Below are 21,030 nucleotides of genomic sequence, written 5' to 3' on the forward strand. Positions count from 1 at the left end.
CTTGCATTTGATGAATTGCCACTGTTCAAACTAGTGTAACCTTTACCAAAACTAAGTAAAAATAGGTAAATAGTAACCTGGGAATGAATGGCAAGTGCTGCCAAGGCCTTTTATTCTCGATTTGATTGAATCCTGGAAGATGATTCCCAGCTTTGTTTGGGAAATTTAAGTTCTAGTAACCACCACAGGAATGTTCCTTAATCATTTTTTAAGACCTTCTTTAAGATAGGAATAGATTTACATCTGAAGAATAGATTCAACAGCACCTTCATTTAAAAAGACATTACCATTGTGTTTTAACTCACAAGGAAGCTTACCCTAGATTTATGGAAGAAAAAAAACCAGCACAGGCAAACCCTTTCACACAATTAACGAAAACCTTCGAGAAAGTATGGAAGTAATGCAAATTACAAATCTGCGTTCCTCAGCCAAAGACTAATCACACACACATGCAGATCAACACTAATATTTGCAGTGTTCTTGTTTCCGCCATGCACTATGAATCTTAATAGAAATGCCACGCTCTTACTCCAGATGAAACATTTTCCAGCAAATGAACTGTGGCAGCTTTGCTGTTCTGCTCTTTTATCAGTGGTGTTATGAACGAGTTCAAGACTGGTTTAAAGTAATTTGTGGCTACCAAGTCAATGTGCAGTAATCACTGATTAGGAAAAGCTTATTCACTTCCACTGAACTGAAAAAATATGAAAGCAGCACCTATAGCTAGGAATCCTGGTTCTTTAAAAAGGGTTAAAAAAACAAACATTGAAACAAGAGGTGGGCAGAGGACCAACAATGACTAAAAAGGAAAATAGAGCACAGGTGGCTACTGCCAGGCAAGAAGAAAAACTTCCCTGTTTTACCAGGGGCTGCAAAACACACAAGGGAAAGGACACATGATAGATACCGCTGTGAGAAAACTTTCCAAACCAGTAGCTAGGTGTCACGGTGAACAATTTTTTTAATGACAATTTGTTTGCAAAGGTGTGGAAAAAAATACACTTCTAAAACTTTTAACATCTCCAAAATCCTCTCCCCGCAGCATGGCCGGTAAGGAACCGACAGCCTGGTGCCCTGAAGCCTTGAGCGAGTCTGGCAGCCCCCAGCCCTCTCCCATACTGCTGCCACAGCCTCCTGTCACCTCAACACGCTCCTTCACTGCTTTCTGTTGTCTTTCCACTTACGATGCCAGCACCGGCAGGAAGTACCATTGTATTGAAAACCCACCTTCATGGCAGTGTGGCGTGCATCCCACGCCATCAACTTTCGTCACAAGGGTGCCTGTCTCCAGCAGGAGACTAACAGGCTGGGGTAACAACAACGGGAGCGACAACCTCACAGCGCTGTCTACAAAGTGATCGTATCCTTATGACTTGACATGTACTGACTTAGTAGTCACACCCTTGCAAACCAGTCCCAACCACCTGTGCTAATTCCTGAGAACTGCCTGGTGCAAGCGTGCAGAGGGGCTCACCAGTCTCACACCGCTCACAGCACATGCTGTTCTCATCCCCCAACAGACACCCCCCCACCCCCCCTGCCCTGGGGACTTACACACAGTGAGAAGGGGTCTGTGATCTCAAAATCTTCCCAGAAGTTAACAGCAGATTTCTATTGTCAGCAGATGATACAGTACAGGACTCTTTTTTTAAGGTTTATTTGTTTTTAAGTAGGTAGGCTTAGTTGATACTCCAGTGAATATTTACAATACCTGGCTTTAGCAGGTAAACTAGTAATATGAGATGCATAACATAAGCATTATATGTAAGTCCAATATATTAGCACTAGCGACACTTTATGTATCCATTTCTATCGATTTTAAAACCCACACTAATTTAGAAGGTCAGGGTAGACGATTAAACGTTCACCAACACGCCACCCTGAAACATGGTTTGACCTGTCTTAAACACATTAAACAAGATGCAATGAAGGAATAAAAAACATGTATCGCACCAGGCACGCAAAATGCCACCACAGAAGATTAAAGCAAAAAGCAAAGTAAAATCATTTGCAGCAGCTCAGCATGACATAGACACACCCTAAAAGAAAATTAATCTAATGAAACACAGTGGTTTTTTTCAGTAAGTTTAAGCATTAAGACTCAAATCCACGTATAAATACAAATATGTGATCAGGTATTTATAAACTCTGAAATCAGACACTGAGCTGTTAGGGTAAAAGGAAAAAAAAAATAGTTGAAATTAACCTGGAAATGTTAAAATTTGGGCTACTCTGATTTATGAAAGATACATGGACAAAAGGCTGCAATTAAACAAGAATATCAGTTTTTTCTGTGATCGGCAATTCCCCATTTTTTACTTACATCCCTAAACATACACTACTAAATCCAAAAATAGACAGGCAGTTTGGAAGTGCTGCTTTTAGTGAAGGAAATCAAACCAAACCTCTGAGAACTCATTTGGTATAAAATAAATTTAATTAAATAATTATAAGAGTAAAAAAATTCTGACTCCACCCTCTTCTCTCAAAGAACTGTCACAAACTGTCCCGAATTTCCCCTTCTTCCACAGACGAAAGGGATGAACTTTCACTGTCCGAGTTCTCTGCAGGTTCACTGCCATCTGAGGGTGTAGGAGACAAACAAAAAACAAACAAGCCATTAGTTTCAGCAATGTTGTTTGCTCATCAAACAGAAACAGTTTCATATCTTCTTTTCCTCTTAATCACACTTTCCTTCAGGACAGCTATTTCATAAGACATAATCAACCTCATAAGATGGGATAAGGCCCTGGGCAGGACTTTGTTGCTGAAGGAGAAAGCAGGACAATGTTGAGAATTTCTTACAGTTTTTAAATCTTGGTCTTTCAGTCAAGTAGGTAAGCAGAGTATTTATTCCCCACAAAACCCTTCCCCTTCATCCACTGAGAATTTAAGATTCTTCTCCTGGCTTTAGATGTTGTTTTCTGGGTCACTACATACATCCATCACAACTGTAATGAATTACAAATCATTTACACTTTTATTAGCATTTCAGTTAAGATGGGGAACTACTAAGAAATTCTAAATGGAAATGGAAAAATAAGATGATGCACCTATGTGCTCCTTCCACGTGTTCCAGCATCATAAAGATGGTGTTAAGCTGTGTGAATCCATGAGCTAAGGCTGATGAGGTTAAGCTGCACAGTAATTTGTGCTTTAGGACACAGCTGTTGTGCTCTGATGAGATCATATCGTGAAGCATTCATTTCCCAAACTGGTCTTCAGCCTCACACCCCGAGACTCCTTCTTTAACAAGCACTGACCCCAGTCACCTTGTGGTGAGGTCAGCAAATGCCACTGCTCGGTGGCACTCAACCCGCACAAAAATAAAGTACAGCAGAGTGGGCCCATGATTCACACTCTGCTCTCATTGTTATTTTCAGTAGTTGATCCAACTATGAATTTAAAGAAGTTTTTGAGCATTTAGTGTCAGATGCTTTATGAAGGAAACATTACCAAAAGGGAACTGATGAAGTATACTTACTGTCCTGTCAAGCCAAGTTCTACAGCTGGCAAACACTGATAATACATCGGACACAGTGTGCACCTGTACAGTTTCAATGGAATTTGTTCAAGAAAATAGAAGCATTTCACCCAGAAACACTGGAGGTCACATTTTGTCTACATTAAATCTAGTGTATAATCAATTAACATTTATATGCCAGATATGTACTGAGTAATGCACAAAGTAAGGCTTGTTTTTGCCCCTAAGTCCTGTGAAAGCTTCTATAATCCTCTACTATCTTCAGCCATGACTGACCTTGTATGCTGAAATCAGAGCACCTGTAGTTTTTGCTATAAGCAAGTCAAGCATCAAAACATCGCATAAAAGAACGTGGCAATCTTCTGACTCACAGTGCAGCTCAACAGACAGATTTCAGCTTTAGTCTGTTACAGTAAGTTTTATTTAATAGTAATTATAGATTGTCTTCACTCAAAAATAACATATTTGTATGGTGTTGATAGCATTGCCTATAAATTAAGATTGCCCAGTCCTTCCCACCATAAAATTGGCTGCAGTTTACTTATAATGTAAAATTTAAACTCTGGGTTTGAATTTTTCAGTGCTGGTTTCCTTCCTCAATTCCTATTTTCCTTATTTTTTGAAAGTTTCAGCCAAAATACTTCAGTCATTTCTGAGAATGAGGATAGGAGAAACAGGCTTCGTCCTCATTAAATTCTAGCAGTTTCTCTTTGAGGACATCCAGCTCTGGCTCTCCCCCAGTCTTTGGGGGCAGTAACTTGAATCCCGGGGGGAATGGTGATCTTTACCCAGCATGTGCCTGTTGCTACGGCTATGCTACTGTCCTTCCTGGGGAAGGGTGCAGATCTGAGATTGCTTGGTAAAGAAACAGTATTTTAGCAGTTGAACTCCCACAAGACACTGTTTCTTGTTCTAGCCTGTGTCCTTTGCAAACAGAGCCCGTGAGGGCTATGGTCGTTGGAGCCCCCGTGCTCTGGCAGACGCTCTGCCAGACATCCACTCATCAATGCGGCAGCTGTTTCCCTGGAATGCTGAAGGGAGGTCAGCCGGACAGGCTCTCCGAGACAAGTGTCCCTCCGGGTGCGCACGAAGGCGGCAGAAAGGAAAGGCAGTATGGTTAGAGAGAGGATAAGCAAGAGCAGGACGGATAGCTTAGGAGGGGCGTGCAACTGATACAAGAAGTCATACATGGCAAAGAAACTGGACTGCGAGAAACACACAAGATGCTGCAGCAGAAAGGTCACTTCTTGGGAGATGGGAGTCAGCTCAAGTACCTCTCTGATTATAACTGACTTCTCCCTGGAGGTGAACCCAAGATTTCCGCTCTTAGCAATTATCTGTGAATGCAGCTGGTAAAGCAGACTAAATACTGCTTTTTCTCCTTTATTCTGTAAAGACGGCACACAGCATAAGAGTATAATGATTGTGCCACACTTCAGCAGAAGTGGTATTTTGTCCTCACCGGGATAACAGCAACCAAAAAAGCCCTCGTATTTTTATATTCATGTTCTGAACATGCTTTTCCTGAAACAACATGGAGTTACTGTGGCAGGCTTCCACTCTTAACAGAAAAATCTCCAAGTATACAGGGTCCAAACCGAACTCAAGGCTGAAGTTAAGTGTTAATATTAAAATAAATAATATTAAAATTAAAAAATGTTATATAATAAATATACCCAAGACACCTCAACAGGGAACCATGCACTTGATTTTTATGGAATCTATAGAAACAGTTAAAAGAAAATAAATCAAAGGTTTCCAAACCCTGCAACAACTGCCAGTGTTCCCTGAATACCAGCTTCAGGGGTGACTGCTAAGTGAACGATCCCTGCGGCAGAGGAAGGTTACTATCTTGAAGACAGACGCCCATGCTGCCTGTGCCGCTGCGGCAGCACGACCTCAAAATACAGTGTTGTTCAATCAGCGCTTACTTGAATCTATATCCCTAAAAGGACAACCTCCCTACTGGCTCAGGAGACAACGACAACCACCCTACGCAGATTAGGTTTATGAGTCAATCAACTGTAGTGCCCCCCTGACATCTAAATCACGGAATGGTTTGTGTTGGAAGGGACCTTAAAGATCATCTAGTTCCAACTCCCCTGCCATGGTCAGGGACACCTTCCACTAGACCAGGCTGCTCCAAGCCCCATCCAGCCTGGCCTTGAAATCATAGGAGTGGGGCTGACTACTGAAAACCAAGGGACCTAGATCGAGAAATAATGGATAAACTGAAAGCACCTCATTTCCTTGCGCTCCAGTACACGTCTGTGCACTCCTAGGGTGAGTATCAGTGGACCTAGTTGCTCAGACAAGACTTCTACCTTATCCCCTGCCACGGTATCTCACTATCCAAAACTCCTGCTGCGCAGTGCAAGAAATGTTTGCACGTTGGTTCTTTGAGAGCAGATTGCTCCAGTGGATCACTTAGTGTTCTATCTAGCTGGAACAGCAAAGATCCATGGAAGTTTGATATCACTGGTACAGTATTCTCAGTGTCATATTTATTCAGTCAAATTATATGCACATAGAGGCATGAATGAGTTGCCACGGGGAAACAGTCACTGCAAACATATTTCAAAGCTTTTCTTCAGAAATCTGTAAAAATTACAGGCTGGCTCACCACTGAAAAGTATGGAATTTGGTAACCACAGTGACTAGCTGGAGGACAAGAGACAAGGGAACTGATTCCCTGTATCAGCACCTCCAGAAAGTGAGTTGGGACATGAAGCCTTTATATGGGGAGAAAGTTAACTGCAAAACTAAAACACAAATTCCTCCTAGACCTGGACTCTAAGTTACATCCAAGATGGAAGTTCTCCCTCAACTAAGTACTTTTTGAAAGGTAACACTGTGCTTTTAACCCACCTGAAAAGCTAATTTGCCGTTACAATTTCTAGTAACTACCCTGTAATTCAGACTTGTTTGTCCAATGCTTGGAAATAATGGAGAATTATTCCTTTGTGTGATTAGCAGACTTACTTCAAACTCATCCTCCCCAGACAGCTTGACTTTTAGAAACAACCAACTCTGTCAAACTTTGCTACATTTATATTTACATTGTCCTAAATTTAGGACAAGGCTGAATACTTGTTTTACGTTAATGGCTAAAAATACACAAAACCCCCAACCAAACACCAGTAAACAAAGTTAGGAAAACCACATACAATACAGCTTATGGATGTAAACTATCAGCCAGCAGTTTTAAGACAGCATTCATAACAGTTTTTTTATAGCAATCTTTTCAATTCAGAGGGAAATACAAGACATACTGCACATTCCTGGCATTATTAATAGGCATATCCTTAATTATTGTTTATTTAAATAAAATATCTAAGTATAGCATATCAGGAAATAAATATATGCTTACCTTGGCCAAGAACCACCATGTCATTCTTCAATGTTTTTAGGACCACAAATAATGTTGGATACTCAATTATTACTTTGCCTTTCAAATTGTCTAGGAGGCTTCTACTGGCATCCAGTTCATTGTACCTTAAAAATAACAGGGAAGTTTATTTTGGATTTTAAGAGTACCAAGGACATACGGTACACTTGTGGGAAGGAGGTGGTGGCATGGAGGGAAGCTTCTGCCAATTCAGAGGATTTTCAGATGATATGTTCAGAAGAACTATCTTATGATTCAAATTACATGTCCAGTCTTATTATCCAGCTACATATGTTTTTTTTAAACCCTCCTAACATCTAAGCGTAACAACAAGAGGAGAATCAAATTTCTCTAAGGGCTGAAATGAGTTCTTAATGAGTATCTTTCAGATACAGACATAGGGTTATCAAAATGGGTATATTTACCAAAACCAGATTCTAAATTAAAAATAACAATGTTGTACTTCTGGGCTTTAACGCTACAGGTTTAATTTACATAGTTAGCAGTGCACCTTATGGATTTACTTACGAATTATCAGTGAAGAACTGGGAAGACAAAATAGAAAGCGAATCTGAACAACTACTAAAGCAAAGGTATACTGGAAGCACTTAGAACTCTGTTTTTATACAAGTAAGGGCTCTGATACCCGGAACATTGAGGCAATAATTTCTAAACGATGGTACAATATCCCTTTTATGTGTAATTAAATTTCTGCTTCTTATAGCACCACCTGCAAGCACCCTGTAGAAATCCCCACATATGTGTGTGCTACAAGAAGCACATGACTCAGATGCACAGTCCTTTCCCAGAAAACGGCTCCTCTTCACCGTGAAGCCAGGTACAGAACAAATAATGCCACAGTAATAAACAGTAAAGTGAGCATCTTCTCCACAATTGTTTCCTAGAACTGTAACATTCTCTCCCAACTCTCTAACTGAAAACCTGGGCGTGGGATTTTGGGGAAAGGAAGGGACATTTCAAAGCCCTCTGAAAGCGAAACCCCATTGCTTTCACTTGCTGTAAGTGTGGCATCCAACAGATGCTCTGATATTATTACATTGCAATCTGAGTTATGCAATTCTTTCTGTAATCAGCATTATTAAATTACTACTAAGCTATTGTATCAATTAAAGGCAAATGAAGTTCAAAACCAAAATATACTGTAGGCAATAAGTGGAGAATTTCCCATAGCTGCTCTGCCTCCTCTGATCATTAACATATTATACAGTTGGGTTTTCTTTTGCCAAAACCAACGCTGGATGCGTGAAGGAAATTATATACTTTATGATTTACAGTAATGTGTGATTAAAAACAGTACATCAGAGGAGTCAGCACACAAGAATAATATTGAAGGTAAAACAGGATTTGAATTCTTGAGATTTAAGGGAAACTTAGTTTGAGCAAAAACTATTTCTCTCTCATATTCAACTTCAATCATCATGAAAATATTTGGTTTCATGTTTCTCTCAACCCAAAGTAATTATGACCTCTTCTTACCGAAACCCTTTAAAAGGGATAACAGTATATTACATTTCTTATTGAATGAATGCATTCATAACTTGTGGATTAACACACATGAACAGAAACATATTTACTGCTTTATTTACAGTACTCTAAATGCAAAGTATGGCAATACCTTTCCTTTGGCAAGGACCTCAACGCATTCTTTTCTGGTTAAGCAAACATTTACCACCAAGAGGCTAAAGTAATCCACATGCCACAATACACTTTCCATTATCTCATGTTTTAGACAAAACATCTTTAGCGTCCAGCTTGGCATAAGATAAAACGTTTGTACTTAAAACTATTTTATGATAGTAAGTTACTGAAGTGTTAGATCACTGAGTCAGAGTTTTATCTTCGTTTTTAAAGCAAATTTTATTGGTTGACAGTGACAGAAAAAACATCTAAATTTTTAGTGCATAATGTAGGCTGTAAACTTCACGGAGACTCTAACAAAGGAGCTTGATGCTTCTCTTTTCTAAACTTTGCTCTTACTCTCTATGCTATCCAAAAGACCTCGTCTACCACATTCCCTACTTCATACACAAGTGCAAGTAGAGGTTATCTGCTAATCCACCTGCCAACCTCTTCCTTGACTGTGGACATTAAAAGATTTCAAAAGAAAACTAGTACTTATCACTCAATTCCAAAGTCTAATACTGGATGGCTCCTGAGCAAGACTGGTTTTTCAGGTTCTCTCTCTGAAAGACTCACGATAAAAACCTTCCCAATTTTATCCCAGAACTAGAATGAAGTCATACATCAGAGGGTGAACAACACAGACCTATGGGCAAAAGAAGACTGTCCCAGTAAGAAGGCTTTTCCAAAAGCCTACATACACATACAATTTCAATTTTTACTTATGAAAAGGCTGGACCTGTTTGAGAAAAATGAAATTAAATGAAATGGCATTTTTACAAGTCTTGTAACTTCCTGTAGTGATTATTCACCACGATGAGCTGAGGATGTAGGATAACACTGGAATGCAGGTCCTCCCATGTATTTGCAGGGAAGTGGTGTCACCACAGGTAGGAGATGGAGCAGGGAGAACCCGGTAATCAGATATTACCAGATGTTCTTTTATCACCATTTTCACCTACTTGTTGTGTTTCAATGGGACTGAGTAGCCTGCTCAGTAAGAACGCATAAAGAGCTGCAACCTTCTTCAGGCCCTTCCTTCACTGTGCATTTCAAGTGACAATCCAGTAAAATGAATGACAATCAGCATGTCTGTTCTTTCACTTGGACTCTTCCACGCTCCAGGGCCAGTTACAGGAGCCAACTTAACTGAGGCTGTCATCCTAAGCAAGCTCCTGTGGCCCCTCATGACAGGATGGATTTGAAGGTAAGCCTGGCTCCAAATGAACTGACCACCCTGACAGAACCACTGCCTGAATACCCCATCTTCACATCTTTCCTTTAAACCCTGCCCCTGCTTTCTCTTTTCTCCTGCTGCCCAGTTCATACAAACTGTCTGCGCTACAACTTCCCGATCCCCGTATTCAGCAGGACTTCTCTTTGCACTCTGCTCTCTCCATCTTCCTTCCTCCCTGGTATTTACTTCCCACAGATTTTCTTTCCCCCTTCCATACACTCCCTCAGCCTCCTTGTCCAACACCCACCATCTAATACACTTTCCTGACTCTTTTCTCACCCCAAGCAAGGCTTTATGACTCTGTCACGAAGCAAGAAATACACCTGGATTTCTTCTTGATAACTCCATTTATAAGGACCACAAAGAGACAATCTTAGCAGACAACAGCTTTTGATTTTAGCTGGAATGAAAAAAAAGTAACTGCTTTTTAAAGGGAAAAAATTAAATAAATTTTGCCTGCCAGCAGGCAGTTTAAAAACCTATAAAAATTGTGACAATTGAGAAAATTTGACAAGATTCAGCAAGCCCACATCAGTTCCCATATGACTATTACATTTGCTCTATGAATGGCTTTGTTACCTCTCACAAAACGCTGAAATTAATGTGGCTCTGCACTTCTGATAGCATCTATAAGTTTCTGTGAAGGCGAGTTTCACTATCTATAGTTATTCTACCACCTTCCAGGAATTCAACAATTCAGTCTCCTAATCTGTCTCCCACAGGCAGGAATGCTATATTAGGTCACTGCATCACAACACGCTCCCCTCAAATGGAGCCCATGGCTATCATCGCAGTGGCGTAACTTGTCTCCATGGATTCAGACAGCAGGAAATTCCCTGCTGATCAGGTTTTCCTGAATGTCATCTACAGGAACTTTCATTTTAATAAAGAAAAAACCTGCCATCTGGAATTAAAGATAAATCACAACCATGTTAATTTTTATTTCAGTCTTGCAGATGCTGAAAAGAGAACAAACATGTTTTAAGCATCTAAATAATTGTAAATATTACTAAAATTCATACTTGTATAATGACACAATTTTCCTGTGACAGAGATCAACTAAAACTATTGCGCATATTTTAAACATAGATGATTTTTCTTCCTAGAACTGAGTGGAAACATCGAGGTATTTACTTGGCATAACTCAGATACAATAAATCACGTTATCTATTTTGGGTCTAGTCCCAAAAATCCACAACCAAACTTCTGCTAACTTATGGGAAGAACAAAGATGTACTCCTGCCCGCCCCCCCCCCCCCCCCCCAAAAAAAAGAGGGTGAATTTCCTAGGTATCTTCATCTGCCTAGAAGCGCCCAAAGACTGGGTGCAGCATTTAAAAGCCTCTCCCAAGCACTCGTTCCGAAGTGCTGCAGCACAGCAAAGATAATAACTAACAGATGGACTCTCATTCCTAAGTTGTGAATAACCTCTTCGTGTGGTTATGATTTGGTGAACATGGAAGTAGTGAAATGCACTCTTGAATTAGCTATGAAAGGAAAGTTATATAGCAGAAAACACAACGTACTGAAATAACACACAACTTTTATATTTAATTTATCACTAGAACTGATATTCCAAAAATCTGGAACGCAGTGAATTTTGTTAGTCCATATGTGTGAAAAAGAACTAGAAAATTCAACGAGTGAAAAAGCAGCGACCTTAGGAACAAAAAAAGGAAATGACTTGCCATAACACTTCCTTTGTAATTAATTCTTATCAACGGCTGAACAATATGAAAGACCACTCTGCTGGAACACTCTTTTTAAGGAAGGGGGATGGGAACCCAGTTCAAGTTAATATTTTAATACGAAAAAAAAAATTGTACTACAGTTTACACATTTTAATATTGTAATATTAATTAATATATTATATATAAAATTATAATACAATGACAAAATATTACACACTTAAATATTTTAAAACCTGCTAGCTCCGAATTCCACTCCTGGTCTCTGTTTTTTGCCCCTGGTCTAGGAGCTCCATAATTTGCCTCAACAAACGTTGACTACCCTCTCCTCCTTACTGTCGATACCTGCACAGCTCAGCCTACACCAGCACACACCAGGTGCCCGGCGAACCCCTTAATTTTTAAGTCAGATTCCCATCTGAAGTAACACGTCCATCACAGATGTCCTTTTTCTGAAAAAATGAAAATTAGGACAAGAAACCTTCTCCTATCAACCACTTGGCCCACACGTCCTGCTAGGAACCAAAGAAACAAACACAGGAAGAAAAGCTGCCAACATACCAGGAAAGCATCTCAGACATCATCACCATCTCCTAACTATACCTACATACACAGAATACATAAAGGCACTTCCAAATAAGAAGAAAACACATGAAGCTGTTCCTTTTCCTTGCCATATTTTGGCAAAAAAAACCCCAAAGACCATATTAAGACAAGCTGTAACCATCAGTGGTCTCCTCTCTTTTATTGGCTGTAAAAGGCCCTTTCACTAGAGAAACCTAAGAACTGCTGAAAACTGAAGTGTAAAATGGCTGGGGGGGACGACACCAAACCACAAAACAACAAACCCCCCTCTTCTTACAAACATATTCCAGGGAGTTAAAACATCCTGGAAGAAAATAAATTAATACTCAAGTGAAGGCATCACGAACACTAATTGTTGTCACCTAAATTTTTTGGCACAATACCAAATGTCCAGAAAGATTTAATGGTTTCTTCACTTTTATCCCAGAAAATATGTAAAACAGTTAATGGAAAGAAGAGATAAGCAAGACCACAAGTATGCCACCGTAGAAGCACAAAGGCTGCCCTTGTTTAAACCTCTTGAGAATGAGGCAATTGCACAGAGAGAAAAACACGGCAAAAGTTGTTTAATGACAGTCATGGAAAAATATATCAACCGATGGACAAAACCCTTAAAGCAGATAAGGCATCTGCCACAACAATTTAGTGGACTGAGCATTGAGAGTGATGTGGTGAAAGGATTCAGGATGCACAATAATGATCTAAACATCAAATGAAGTACAAACCATTCAGCATCTTTTAGTCATGGGAGAAAGTATGACAAAACAGAAGGAAAATGTGAAACTAGCAAACGTCAAGTTTCTTGGATTTGGTAGAATTTGGTTCAAAGAATACAGTGTGATACTGAATTTCAAGAAAGCAAATACTTCCCCCATCTCGTAAAACATAATGAAAAGAAGTAACAAAATCCAGCAGTGAGCAAAGATGCTGTAATTCAAGTGCATCATGGCAATAGTCCTTCACACACAGAGGAATTTACTTACTTTGCAAAGTCAGGCAGCTTTACAAACTGCTCAAAAGCTCAAGGTTTACAAATCTTAAGTAGTACAGAGCAGACATACTGCAAGGCTACTGAATGGCTGAGATAAAGAAACAAAACAGCCTAATGAGTTTTAATGATAGCCAGAAGGCCTAAAGGGAATACGAAATTTCACAAGGGAGAAGTTACTAAAAAAAGAGTGGGTTGACTACTGAAGATGAACACCTGAAGTGTCAAAAACTGAAAAGATACTAGTGGCATCTTTAGTACAAGTGAAAGCTGTGGGTGGTTCCCAAAAAACGCAGGGAAGCAAAAATATGTAACTTGTACCATTAATAAATTACTGGCATGATCATGGAGAAAAAGCAAATGCCCAAAGTCTACATTAATTACAGTACTCTGTTACACAGCCTCATGAAACATTACTGTAAATAATTTTAGAGGTGGGGGATGTACCAAGGAATACCAAAGGATGCAGCAGAAAACTCCTAATACATGAAGTTCAGAAAACCAATAGGTCAAATTGCATTTGACAACTTAACACATATAAGCAGTGCACAGATAAAATAAACAGAAATACAAAACTGATGAGAAATCAGTCTTTGTATATTAGCAAGACTTTTGTTATTACACTTGGGTTAATCTAATGAACCTCCATTTCAGGAACAGGAAGAATTGATACTTCTGTAGTTCTGGATCCCTCGACAGCAAATTCTGACTTCCAAACTGAGCTCATATGGAGATAGCCTGAATACCTCTAATGCTGTACTACATGGTGGAAACATATCCACAAATTTATACTTATTTGCATTGGAATCACAGTGCCATACACCTTCCACTAAGGGGTTACTAACGCTTTACAAAGAAAAGGAAAAGCTATGAAATAAAGAAAACAAATTATTTTCTTGGCAAACAAGCAGGAAGGTCAATTCCTTCCTTGGCAAGGTTGAAACAATCAGCCCTAGCTCATTTCTGTCAAGAAAGAGAAAAAACAGAGGGATTCCCCCTTGGCAGCATCAGCAGGAAATAACAGGTTTTCTCCTTCCTGACTGGAACATGAAGAGGTTCTACTCTACTACGCCTTTCTGAGAATGCTGATGCCTATGCTACCATGGTTCACAGCGCTGCAGCTTCCAAATTCAGCCTATCACTTCAACTGCCCATGAAGGAGTTTGTATCTTTGCTCCTAGAAGCCTCTTAACTCCAGCCTTCCCATGCTGCCTGGCCCCCCAAATTGAGAAACTCTGATAACTTTAAGTCAGCATCTCACTGTGTCTTTTTCTTCCAATAAACTAGCAGCAAATCCTCTTCTTCCTTCAGAAAAACATTTAACAACAACCCAGGCAGATACAGTTGAATTAAACCCCTCAATACATGTCACACAACACTCATGCTAGACTGGAATAGGACAAATGGACTGTATGTTATTTCTGCTCTACAGCCCATTTCTACCAGCTCCTTCTCCCAGCCAAGAGGCAACAGATTATTCAACAGGTTTTTGTCAACTGCAGTCTCTTCTTGGACTTCATGGCCTGTGTCCCTGCCTTCAAGTCTGCCTTATATGTGCGTGCTACACAGTACATGGACTTCCATGAAGGCATTTTTCAAACTATGCATATGTTGTATAGCACATACGTACAGGTAAGTTCCTCTCTGCTCCCTACTAGAGATGGTGAGCTGCAGCAAACTGCAAGATTTGTTCTTGAGACAGCCTTTCCTAGATGCACATTTCCTCAGAGCCAGGAGAAAAAAATCTGCCTCTGTACATGCTGGGTAGGCTGCTCACATGCTTCAAGCCCAGTTACGATGCAGAAGAGAGGCTACTGCGTAGTTTTATTTATGTTATAAAATTCAAGGTCCGCCTACCTGCTTTGCAAGCATGAAGGGTCTGAAGGTCTTCATGTCTGCCTGTGTGCTTACAGAACATCACTAGATGACTAGACAGGAGAAACCACTGGCTGAAGCCAACACTAACACTTCTATTGTTATCTCATCCTCCACCTATTCACTTACGGGTTCCTCTTCCATAAGTGGTCTGGATCAAACTTGCTGCAACGTAGACAGTAGAATTTTAGAGCGGATGCTGTAATTTCAAATAAATCTTTGTGCAACAGATGTCTCAGTCAGCAACTCTCTAGCTGGGACGCTCCAGAAAACCTAATGCAATACCATTAATTATAAAACAGTTCATCCAAAAGAATTCAGCATGTGTTACAAAATGTTGGATTGTTACTTCAAAAAACAGGCGCCTACTGGTTCATAAAGGAATCCCTTTCAAGGAAAAAAAATAATGAATGATTGCTCAAGATAGTAAGATGTACAAATTCTGGTATTTTTTTTTAATCATCCCAAAAATCTTCTCAAAGGTCAAGCAGTAGTCAGGCACCACAAACATTTAGCTATGCATGCTACAGATTCAGACCATACATATTTCTTATACCTACCACGACTAGTTTTCTGCTTTCCTTCTATGTTGTGTAATACAGGATTCCAATAAAAAACGTAAGTAGATAGGAAGGAAAAGTGACTATTTTTTACAGTAAAATCTACGTATCCTGGCATCTGTTGCTCTGCATCACTTTTGTCAGCAGGGAGACGGATGCTCAGATAAAGGAGGAGTACGTGAAAAATGACACTGAAATGGCTGCAGTTACAAAACTAGAAAGCCTTAAATGACCTACAACAAAACGTAACAAAGTATTCAGTAAAAAATACTGAAGTTTTAATTAAAAAAGTCCGCGCAACAAAACTCAACACTCTGGGAAAAAAACAGCGGCAAGTATTAATACACAGGAGTGCTGTGTTTAAGAAACAGACTACAGACCAAATTCTATTTCCCCTTGAACAGTACAAAGTTGCCAGAGCCTGACTACAGTTGTGCAGGGAAGAATGACTATTGTAAGCTAGTTCCCTGCTTTTGTAAAGCTGGCAGAGCTGCTTTTGTGCCAGCTGCTGCAAGCTAGAGAGGAGTAGTGAATTCGACTGTCAATCTTCTGCTGGCATTGGTTAAAGCCAGCTTGGGGTCCGTTCCAGCTCATGCCAAGGCCAGCAGTTCAGCCAGGGATTTGTGTCCTTAATTCCTGTCTCATGTATACCATGTACTACACAAATGCGAAAAGAAATTGCTTCCTTAAGTAAGACTAGAGAATCTTAAATAAACCCACCCCACAATCTCCAGTGTTTGCAGAAAATGCTGAGGAAATAATGGTTGAAACGTGCTAATTCTAGTACATTTGTTTTGCTAAATGAAGTAGTATTTTTGAAATGAGGTTGTAATGTGATGATAAAAAGAACTGATCCATGCACAACACAAATAGCAGTGCCTTTTTAAGGCAACCGAGTCATGTATGGAAAGCAGAAAGCAAAGACTGTAAGCTCTGTTGTTTTTACCTGAAGTTACTCACAAATGATAACGCAGAAGGAAGTGCCCTAGGAGGACAGTATGAAAAATTAAGGAAAGCACTAACACTATCAACATTTGAGGCTATCTGCAACATATTTAAATGTAAGAGTTTTATAATCTTAACATCACTGACAAAACAGTGATCTATATCTAATATAGATTTTCAATGACAGGAAAATAAATAATCCAATATAAATACTATTTTAAAAAAGATTTGGTTCCATTACACTTATATTACTCTCTGAATTCTAAGACTATTCGCTAAAAGTCACTGGCATATTTGCACATACTAAAGCAAAAAAACTTCATCTTCCTAAATCTATTACTGGGACTACTGCGACCTACTAACGTGATCTAACCCTTAGTTATTTAAAAACAATAGACTACAAAAGAAAATTCTCTTTGAGCACAGAACTCAAGTCATCCAAGGAAATAACTCTCATTTCTGCCAGCTGATCTTGAGACAGGGAAGTGCTCCAAAATTACTAACATCATCCAGCCTTCTGGGAAGTAACTGCATTGAATTAGTTAAAGCAAAACAAGTGTTCACCACCATAAAGCAATACCGTTTAGTAGAGAAGAACCTCTGATACTCGTTTAGCAGATTTTCTTTGTGGTCCACAAAAATTAAGTGGCAAACATGCCAGTATTCTCGTGTGCACCAGCCAATGTCACCACAGAGACTAAGAAGCCCCTTGACGTTGGAACTGGTATAAAAATGTTTGTGATATTTTTGGCTTTCTATGTAATTGAAGCGTGAGCTGCACCAGTACTGCTGATATAAAAAACAGTGCTAGAATTGATTCTATACACATCCTTGTATGGTGTGGCAGTGTTACAACAGGAAAGCTACAGGATATAGTCTGGTATTGCTCTGTACTCTGGCTCCTTGAAGATTATGACCCACTGAAAGCAGTGGGCTTTACAAAGTTTTTAAGGCCAACCAGACTATATTTTCCAAGCAGCTAATATTCTGTCAGTGCCTACCGATACTTCAAATTCCGAAGCCTTCTACAACAACTTATTCTGAAACAGTGTTCACATGCCATTCTGAATATACTAACAGGCAAAAAAGAAAACTTAGATATAGAAGACTTAACATTGATGTTTAAGAAAGCATTATTTTGTAATTTATTAAACTAAATGCATGTGATTAAAGACAGGCAACTATCTAAACTAGAATCATGCAAAATGCTACTGAATCCAGTAAAAGAGATATTCCACTGGTGGGTCTTAACCTCATTAAGATTTATTTTATTAATTGTGTCTCAGATTAAAATATCTACTGTAAACCAAGTCTGTTGCAGTTATTTCTCTTCTAGAAATAGGATAGTCTTATACAATAAGGATGAATAAATAACTTTTTCATTAAATATCTGTACTTACTTGTAACAAATATCAAGGGTCCATTGGATTTAGGAATTCCGTTTTTTTTGGGGTGGTGGTTTGATTTTTTTTTTTGTTACAGAAAGCCTAATAAGGCAATTCATAAGAAAATAAGAAGGTGTATTTCCCAAACCAGACTGTATAATTTGGCAGTTGCATCTTTCCTTTCCTTAGTGGAAAAAGCAATACTCCTACCATATGAAGTCACTTTGAAGGCATCCCAAATAAAGGATCTGAAGATAGTCAGGACACTAATTTATCCTGAAGAAAGAAAAGACTACTTTATAAAAGAATGTGGACTGTGAAAATCATCCAAGAGGCAGCAGTTAAACCTTTCTTGGAATAGTTACAGTCGAGGAGAGAATGGACACCAACCACCAACTAAACATTGCATAACAGGTGACAGAGGCAAGCAACACCAAATGGAAAACTATTATAACCCATTCAAACGCAGATTTTTTCCAAAGCAAGGTTTTAAAGGAAGGAGAGGGTTGTGTAACACTCATTTTTTCAAACCCTCCTTTATAAGATTCTTTATAAATAAGGGCAGTTAATGAAAAGATTAACTGGTGTAACAGTTACAGAGTTACAGAGCGCTAGATGACTGGTAGGGAGGAAAGGACACGAGGAGAGGTCATGCTTTAGGTTACTCAAAGTAATTGTGGAGTGCTGCCAATTAATGCTGAATGCAATTCTTACAAGCTGGTTTTAAAGAAGACTGAAATAAGAACTTATCATAAAGTTCTCTAAGAACTGTCATCACTGATGATAAAAGGCACCTAGCAAGAAGAAAGCAAGCACCATGTGGTCTGGCAGCTATCCATGATACCTGCCCATGACTGAATTTACCCAGCTGCTTGCTTAAGTTCTGCAGAACTCCAGTGAGGAAGCAGCAATCTGTACTACATGGCTAATTTATATTTCTGGAGAAAGAAAAAAAGAAAACCCCCAAAAATTTAAAGCATTCTGCAAAGGACTTTCAAACTAAAAGGGCCATTTGCTGTGAAACATAGAAAACAGCCAAAACCAAACCACAAACTCCTGTTTCAAACACAATTGCAGGAAATACTGAAATCCTTCTGTAGCATACTTATCTTAAAACTAGAAGACTAACATTTTATAATCCATAACAATCCTGCTTAGATGTTCTCTGAAACACTATTGCACTTCCTCAATAATACGTAATTGTAACTACGAGAAGTATTTTTTTTCAAAAGGTTCCGCTAAGCCTAAAACCAACATCCGATTCTGTTATCTAGTGCTTGTGGAGAAGGAATTTTTCCGGTGGGCACGGGGGGAAGCTTTGGATAACACAACATTCATGTAGATTTGCATGCATTAGGAGGCTACACCAATCCTACTCCTCCAGGCGCTCACAGTGGTGGAAGAGGATTCTGCCATATAGGAACATACAGACTAAAGCTGTGCAGAATGAGGTGGCACAGGCTGACAGATTACTCTGAGCTGACAGTGGCACTCAAGGCTACACAAAACAGCAGTTAACAGCTCCCCACTGTTAAAGGAACGCGGATAAAGAAATGTGAGAGAGCTCTGTCTGTGCTCAGCTTCTGTGGCACACTGAGCACCACTAAACAGCAAGCCAGTCCATGGGAAGTACTTCCACTACAATTCCAGGTACTGACTTATAGAATGAGAGCAATAAACCTCAAATTAATTTAACTGGAGGGGAGCCAAAAGGAGAAGAAACAGAAATAAATTCTCTCTTCCTTAACTGTAATGCAACTACAGTAAAAATTTAAATTCCCTCATAGAGCCTTTGTCACAAGAACTATGCTGGCATAACCGCGCTGAGAGCGCCTGCTGGCAGTGAGACAGCTTATGTCGACAGAAGATGCTTTTCTGCTGACACAGCAGTCCCACCACTGCAAACAAACTTTGTTCTTTCCTTTCAGAAGAGGAATTTTCTTTCAATATGCTGCTTCCTTGACCTGCCTGCACTGCCACAGCTGGGCCTGCTCCACCAACTTAATTGAACAGATTCACATAACTTCAAGTGAGGAATTGCATTTCCCAAGTCAAAACACTTTTCTATTTTAACTTTCTACAGTTCTTTTTAAACTTTAAACTTTACATTCAGTAAGTGGGATACAAACCAATTACTGTGACTTTAATACCAACCAACGCAGCTGATTCAGGGAATACAGATGAGGCTCAAACTTAAGGCTATTTAAGGTAATTTAACTTAATGAAAAAGAATTCTCTCTCAACAGATCTGTGAGCTAAGGAAACGTTCAGATTTCAGAAGAGGAAAATGGTTAAGTAACAAAAGAAACTGATGAGCACAAGAGACAGTCCACTCTGATACTAAACTGGTTTCTTTCCCAAGCCGACTATGCAATTTACACACTCTACTTCAAAAGATTCAAAGGCGAACTTTACCTGCTATTATAAAATCCAATTTTCCTTCTTTTCTAAAAAAGGAAATGTGAAAAACGCAAGCACTGAAACACCAGGGAAAACCCCATCTGTTTATTTTAAAAATACAGTAATTTATATGAATGACTATTCAAGATCATTGCTCGAATGCAGCCTTTCCAATCACGCACTGCAAGAAGATGTATGACAGTAACGTAACAGAATGCATTTCCAGGTTTTGCTGCATTAACTTCAGCTAATTACTTGAGAAGGGGATAGAGGTTGTTCACACTCTTGGAACATGTCCTAGATACCACATCAACAGTCTGCTCATGCAGACAAGTCTGCTAAAAATATTTTAAAAATGGGAAATTGTTTCTGATGTTGCTTCCCAGAGCTGAGCTCCAGAAGGGCTTCTTTACTTGGGTGCAACAGCACATACAACACCAGCACAACAAAGCGCTGGTATTGAATAGCCCTTCATGAGGCACTGGGAAATACAGCAGAAAGACGGCCTGCGAACTGAGAAAACTTCATCTGTGCAGGTGCCTCTGCAATTAGCTTCCCAGGGTATTTCACAATACCGGCATTTCTACATTTCCCCCCTGAACACCCAGAATCTGACAATTTTTAAACTAAATGGGAATCACTCCAGACATCTGTCTTTTAGAAATCTGCATAAATGTCTGTTTAATCCCTGCTGCCAGAGGCAGGGAACACCAGCAGATCTTAATTACCTGGACCAGCCTCCCCTGGGACTTCCACCCATACTTTCTGCCCAGGGGTCCAGGAACAGGCTAGACTGTTTCAGTTGGAAGGGACCTACAATGATCATCTAGTCCAACTGCCTGACCAATTCCGAGC

At 39.5% G+C, this 21,030-nt stretch overlaps 1 protein-coding gene across 1 annotated transcript in view; it reads right to left on the reverse strand.

Annotated features, from left to right (window-relative positions):
• Nucleotides 1–1,650: 1,650 nt before the first annotated feature.
• ZNHIT6 (zinc finger HIT-type containing 6) overlaps nucleotides 1,651–21,030 on the reverse strand; it is a 36,911-nt gene continuing 17,531 nt past the window's right edge. Inside the window, exons 9-10 of the mRNA XM_037404223.1 lie at nucleotides 6,855–6,979; nucleotides 1,651–2,582 (exon numbers count right to left, since the gene is read on the reverse strand). Of these exons, the coding sequence (XP_037260120.1) occupies nucleotides 2,497–2,582; nucleotides 6,855–6,979 (211 nt within the window). The 3' untranslated portion in view covers nucleotides 1,651–2,496. The remainder of the gene's footprint in view (nucleotides 2,583–6,854; nucleotides 6,980–21,030) is intronic.

The sequence above is a fragment of the Falco rusticolus genome, chromosome 11, assembly GCF_015220075.1.
Source record: "Falco rusticolus isolate bFalRus1 chromosome 11, bFalRus1.pri, whole genome shotgun sequence".
Taxonomy (NCBI): domain Eukaryota; kingdom Metazoa; phylum Chordata; class Aves; order Falconiformes; family Falconidae; genus Falco; species Falco rusticolus.